Here is a 6,754-nt window from a genome sequence, read left to right as displayed (position 1 = left end):
TTCATCCACAACTCAGTAGTCTAAGAATCTAGCGCAAGATAAAGTACACTTACCTAAAGATATTTATGTTATGTCATTGGTATCACCTTTGAACTGTCATTTGCAAATGAAAATATTTTAAATTCTCTACTACAGTTACTGTAGATTGACACCAGCCAGTGCCTTCCAAACAGAAGACAGACATCAGAAACGTTGTTCGCTTTCTGCTCACCCGAGTGTTACGATGAGAATGAGATGTAGTTGTACCCTTGCACTGGCAGAGATGTCAAGAGCAGTACAGCTCAACATACTGAAAAAACCTGCTGGTTTAATGGCCAATTGATACTGGCAGTTGATAGAGAGCAACTGAGATGAGCATTTGGGCTGCATTGTTTCTTCTCCTTACTAATAGAAGCCTGAACCACATGCCATGACACAAAATGGCATAAACCTACATGAAGGTAGGTGACAGAAAGTAAACGAATTTTTAAATACAGTACCAATACTATTTGTGAATCATTCGGTTCAAACAGAAAGCACTATGTAAAGCAAAATCACCTTCACCTCTACAAGTATCCAAACCCAATGAGCTTCCAGGCACACTTTAAAAGTAAGATCTCAAACTTACCCAGCTTCTTTTGTTATAGAGACTGTAGTTTTGGGGAGGAGGTTTTTCCCAATGCATTAATGACAACTGCAAATTCCACTTGGCACTTACAAACCAGAAAAAAACCCTACAAAAAACACAGTTAAGTACAGTCACATGTTCTGTACTCCAAGAGACAGCACAGGTGTAGCCATTCAGCTGTGTAACAGGAATACAGCCACGCCCGGGAGCAAACATCTTTAGTGCTGGAGACCATTTTAGAGCCATTGTAATGGTTAAAGAGAGTGCCCCTCAGTATCTGCAAATTCGCTTTACTCCGCCTTAGGGCATGACTGATTTAACTTAGATTAGTCTCCCTAAAGGGCCATATGGCCAAAAAGAATGACAGAAACAGCTGTACATAAATTTATTTTCCTGAAGTACAAAAAAGAGGATAAATAAAGCAGAGTTAAAAACAGCTAATAAAAACGTGTTCTGGGCAAACAAGTAACCGTGATGATGTCGCAAGACCAACAGTGACTTTGGGCACGGACGTAAAAAAGATGTAAACATGCCGGCACACCGTGAGTCGAAAAACAGTTCGAACCACGCTTTTAATCTGCACGATAGTAGCGTATCTCCGCCCGGACGGGGTTTGCGAGACCCTCCCGAGAAGATTCAAATAAATTACATAAATAGGAGCGGAGCGGGGCCGGGCGCCTGCCTGCCAGTCCGCGGCGCGCCCCCGAGCGAGTCCCTCCTCACACGTCGGGGTAGCCGCAGTAGTAGACGGCGGTGCTGGCGTCCGACACGGCCGAGGAGACGGGCCCCGCGCCCTCGGGCGCCGGCAGCCCGGCGGCGTCGTGGCCCGCGAAGGACAGCCCCAGCTCGGGCTTGCAGGCGAAGCGCAGGTACTGCTCGAACTCGGTGCGGTCCACCTCGCCCAGCAGCTCCTCCTGCGGCAAGTGCTCCAGCTGCTCCCGGCACGGCGCCGCCTCGGGCGGCGGCGACGGCTGCCCGACCGCCCCCGGCGGCAGCGGCGGCGGCGGCGGCAGCGGCGGGCCGCGCCCCGGGCCCGGCGGCTGGCACGCCTGCCCGTAGTAGGCGTGCAGCGGCGCCGGGCAGCCCAGCAGCCCCTGCAGCGAGCCGCCCGGCCCCAGCGCCTCGCCGGGCGGCAGGTGCCGGCGCAGCGCGGCGCCCGCCGGGCTCTCGGCCGCCGCCGGCGGGTACTCGGCCGCCGCCGGGTGCGGGGCGTAGCCGTAGGGCACCAGCGCGCACTCCTCCTGCAGCCCCGCCGCGAAGAAGGCCGCCTCGCTCTCCGCCGCGTCCAGCGGCGACGGGTCCGGCGTCGGCAGGCTGTAGCCGTCGAAGGCGGCGCCCAGCGGCGGACAGTCCCGGTAGTGGCCCGCGCCCGCCGCCGCCGCGTAGCCCTGCTCGGCGTAGGGCAGGCCCAGGCCCTCCACGCACATCCTGCCGCCGCCGCCGCCGCCGGCCTCGCTGCCCAGCCCGGGCCCCGCCGCCTCCGCCAGGCCGTGCTGCAGGAAGCCGCTCTCCACCCGCTTCAGGCGCTTCACCTGCTTCCGCCGCCGCGGCCGGTACTTGTAGTTGGGGTGGTCCTGCATGTGCTGCACCCGCAGCCGCTCCGCCTCCTCCACGAACGGACGCTTCTCCGCCAGCGACAGCGCCTTCCACGATTTACCTGCGCCCAACGAGCACCGTCAGACCCATCGGCCGGCCAGCCGGCCGGCCCGCCGCCCACCGACGCCCCCCCCGCCCGCCTCCAGCCCCCGAGCCGGCCCGCCCGGGCTGCTCTCCCCGCCGCCCGCCGGGACCCCCCGCCGCCCGCCGGGACGACCCCCCGCCCGCCGGGACGACCCCCCGCCCGCGCTCACCCAGCATCTTGCTGAGCTCGGCGTTGTGCAGGTCCGGGTTCTGCTGCGCCAGCCGCTTGCGCTCGTCCTTCGCCCACACCATGAAGGCGTTCATGGGCCGCCGGATCCGCGCCTCGCTCTTGCTCCGGCCGCCCGCCGCCCCCGACGGCGCCGCCTCGCCCTTCGCCTTCGCCTCGCCCAGCGGGCTCAGCGACTCTGCCCACGGGCAGGGGCCCACGGCCGGCATCATGATGGGCAGCGAGCACCGCCCCTGCGCCTGGTCGTCGCTGCTGGCGTAGCCCGCATCGGGGCTGCTCATCTCGGGACGCGCCGCCGAGGCCGAGCGCTCCGGCGGGGCCGCGGCACGGGCTCGGCGCTCGGGCCCCGCTCGCTGCTGGCGGTGCCCGGCGCCCGGCCCTATTTGAGCTGCGGGGCGGCCAATGGGGCCGCGGGGGCGGGCGCGCCGCCGGACGGTGGCGGCGGCGGCGGCTCTCCCGCTGCGGCGCGGGGCGGCACCTGAGCAGGTCGCGGGCCCCCCGCGGCTCCCTCTCCCCCCCCACAGCCCGGTGCCCCGTGGGGACGGCGCGGAGATGCTTCGGACCAGCCGCGCTCTCAGCCGCGGTGGCGTAGCACCGACCACGGGGGGAGATTTCTCCCCATCTGGCTGTCACCGTCGCTGCTCCGCGGGATCCTCTCGTGCCTTTCCCCCTCCGTGCTTTGCCTCCTTGGCATCTTGGTTTCATTAAATCACGGCGTGTTCGTAGTTACGCCGACCCTCAATTCATCGCATTATTTCGAAAGGCTGTGAAGACAATACTGTTTGTTTTGCCTAAAACGATCTTTTGGGAGGGGGGTTTTTTGCGAATTATTTTTATTACTGTCCGAGTGCCATCATTGCGAGCGCGGTCCCGATAAATGGGACATTCTCATCAGCTGTAATAATTCTTCCATTTTCAGCTTTCTAGTATTTGATCGTATTTTCAATCGTACCAATGACCCTATTTTTCACCGCGTGCCTCGGAAGGTATTTCGGTAGTGCCGTATTTCGTGCAGGAGGAATGCGTAGAAAGGTTGCCCGTAAACGAGCAGCCGAGCGATCTGCAGCGTCGCCGCGACCTGGAGTGTATTTGTTGGACCGTTTTCTTATGCAGCGTAACTGTGCAAGCTGAAACATCCGTGCCGTCGTACATGAAATTACAGCTTCTCGCTTAAATAAAAAGGGTGTGCAGCTACAGGGAGGGCGGGGTGGGGCGGTGAATAAATCGTGCCCTCGTTAATTAAGGTTGCCGACCGTTAAAGATAACGCCTTTTTTCTCTCTAATAAGGCGCGCTTCTCCGTGTCAGCCTCTCCCCGCCGGCTGCGCGGCGGGCCGCGCTCCCGCCGGGGCGGAGCGGTGACTCCCGGGCGGGGGCGGGAGCACCCCCGGCAGCTCGCTGCCCTCGGGGAACCCCCCGTCTTCTCTCCAGCTACCGACACGGGAATTATTTAAGGCACCGTACAATTTCTTGCCCGTTACCTCTGCGATCGCGTTTCTCTGAAGCCGAGACTGAACGATTTCGCGTTAGTTCTTATCAGGGAACAGCAGTGACACGAGTTACTCAGTCCTTCATCCTCCACGCGAAGTCTGGAACTCGGAAAAGCGAATATAAATGCCTGCAGGCTGGGAGAAGGGTCGGAGTACACACTCGAGAAACGATCAAGGAGCCATTAATGATAACGATGATAATGATGTCAACCTACGTTTGACAGAAACCCGTTCGGACAGAGATTAGCTGAATATATTTAAACCCCTTAAACTGCAGGAAAGGATAGCTTCTCCGCTCCAGTTTTTAACACACACGCACACATAAAAGATCACTTGTACTTTTTAGATACGTATTTAAAATTCCCCCAGTATAAAAACAGGCAGCGGCCCCGTTCCCCGCTGCAACTGGGCGTCGATTTTTAGGGACAAATTTGACATCCTCGAGGACAGGGGCGGGGGAGACAGGACCCGTCTTGCAACTCCGCCTTGCTTTTAGCGGGCTGCCTTCGAGCCCGGAGCCGCAGCGCTGCCCTCCTCGGACGCCTGCGCGGCGGCCCCGTCCCCTCGGTTCACCCCTTCGTGCCCGCCACTGCGTCCTCCGTTCGTGCCGTTTGGCAGCCGGGCAGAGAGGCCACCGTGGGGCTTCGTCGCCCGGAGGCTGCCGGGCGAGCGCCGGCGGCGGCGGGTCGCCCCGCGGATCCGCCACCCTCAGGCTGCGCCTGCCGCACCGGCCCGCTTCACCTGGGAACCGGCGCCCGCTGTCCCTGTCCCCGTCCCGGTCCCCGTCCCTGCCTGGGGCGTGCTGGAGAGATGGGTGCCGAACATTTGGGCGGGAGACACGCAGCCTCCCGAGCACGCTGCAGGTTTTCTTCGGCAGACACGAAAGGGGCCAACCGGATGAAATCATAGCTGACCGGCTCAAAGCACCGTCCGGCGAGCTGCGTCACGCAGCGATGTGAATTGCATCACGCAATTCATGCACGACATGCAAAAATTTGACGGCATGAGTTTACAGGGCTTGTCCCATGAAGCGGCTCTACCGATCATCATTGCCATCAGCAGCTCCCCTGAGTACGAATGATTTCCGAGCGCCAAAAATAGAGATTCAGCAGCATAAAGAAAGGACATTAGGAGGGGCGGCAAAAAAAAAAATCGCATACTCCTCTAAAAAGGGTGGCTTTGAAACAAGTTTCGGAAATAATATAAGTATGTAATTCCACCCGGTCCTCAGCCTTGGGACACGACAAGCGCCTATGGGACACTGCAATCCGGAGTGGGAACACATCAGCAGTTAGTGTGGACAGCAACGGGCTCCGGGCGGCTCTGCGCCCCTCAAAGCAGGCAGAGGAACAAATAACTGACCCTCTTCCTACAGGAGTGCCAACGCGTTCATAACTTGCCGGTTTACGTGTAGGAACTGCTTATTCCCGATGACAATAATTTCCTTTTTTTTTTCCCCCCCCCCCCTTCGGAAACTGTGGGCTTTGAGGTTTTTTTCTCCAGCCCAAAGAATAAAATCGAGGGTAGATTCAGCATCATCCAAACTAGAGAGAAGTCACTCAGCTGTCAAAAGGAATAAGAAGAATTACATAGCATTTGCTCTGGGACAGGATTCACATCTTAGTCGAAGTACCTTTATGCCAGGGACCTCTTGTGAACTCCTGAGTAAATCAGTCATGGTAAAATACATCAAGTATCACAAAGTAGCAGTCTGCGAGAAGCCTCGACTCCTCAGTGCACTGTGTTAGACGCAGAGACAGGCGCCGTGTTTAAGAGCCTCCAAACGCGCAGAAGGTGAAAGAAGCTGTCCTCTTTTTGTAGACGGGAAGCTGAAGCAGGGTGACTGAGCTCTGATCTTGCAGGCATTTAATTAGTCAACACATTAATTGTCTGTTTAACGTTAAGCAAATGTGGGTATGTAAGTACTGGATTTCACAGCCCTGTCCGTAACACGCGTTACTCGGTACAGCAATACAGACGGTTAGCTGCTGTCGGGCCCTGACCCGCTCGAGTATCTCAGTAAAGAACCCCGGGAGATACTCATGCTGCTTTTCTGTCCCATCTGAATCGTTGGGCTATTGCAACCGAATCTGACAGCCGGTCTCAAGGGAAAGCGAAGCCCTGAGGACTGCGGCAGACTCACAGCTGTGAGGCCCCGGCCACGCAGCCGGCTCTCACCACAGGCTGCAGGCAGAGCCACGGGGGACGCGGCGCAGGGGGGGCGGGCGGTGGGTGTCCCGGGAGGGGAAGGGCGATAACCCGTCGGTTGTTGTAAGGCCGGGGATCCTACGGAGCCCCCTCCGGCCCCACCAGCCGCTTCGGCACCGTGCTGCTTTCACTGAGGCTTGTCGCAAGGTTGGAAAGGACCCGTCGCTGTCGCCCGCGCTGGGTGCCCCTGTGCTGTTCGCGGCCGTGCCATTACCCACTCCTGTGTGGCTGGTGGTAGTGTTCAGTACACCTTCCTGTGTGGGCATGCTAAAAGCAGGATTTTTTTGTTGTCCTTCACGGGCGATGTAAACAGCGAGGGGGGCCAGGGGAGGTATTTAGTCCAAAACAAGAGCAGGGTCACCGTGTAAATAAATAAAACTTGTCTACAAAGAGAAATTCTGCAGCAGTATTGCTGCTAATGTCTTCTACGGATTACTGTCTTCCTAGTTTGAAAAGCACACAGCTACCAGAAACAGACAGAAATCCGCTAAGTTAATGTTGATTTTTTCAAAGCACAAGACCACTGCTTCCTGATGTTTCCAGTCCCAGCTACTCTCCATTAGCAAGCGTGGTTTTATTTTTGC

At 58.1% G+C, this 6,754-nt stretch overlaps 1 protein-coding gene across 1 annotated transcript; it reads right to left on the bottom strand.

Annotated features, from left to right (window-relative positions):
• Positions 1–1,306: 1,306 nt before the first annotated feature.
• On the bottom strand, positions 1,307–2,775 carry LOC126048052 (transcription factor SOX-17-like). Its single transcript, XM_049822503.1, has 2 exons — positions 2,458–2,775; positions 1,307–2,264 (listed from the first exon to the last, which is right to left on the bottom strand). Exons 1-2 carry the CDS (start codon positions 2,753–2,755, stop codon positions 1,327–1,329), a joined length of 1,236 nt encoding a protein of 411 aa, XP_049678460.1. The 5' UTR covers positions 2,756–2,775; the 3' UTR covers positions 1,307–1,326.
• Positions 2,776–6,754: the final 3,979 nt, after the last annotated feature.

Source organism: Accipiter gentilis, chromosome 2 (genome assembly GCF_929443795.1).
Source record: "Accipiter gentilis chromosome 2, bAccGen1.1, whole genome shotgun sequence".
NCBI lineage: Eukaryota > Metazoa > Chordata > Aves > Accipitriformes > Accipitridae > Astur > Astur gentilis.
The sequence above is the reverse complement of the archived record's forward strand: the minus strand, read 5'-3'. Positions and strand labels throughout refer to the sequence as shown.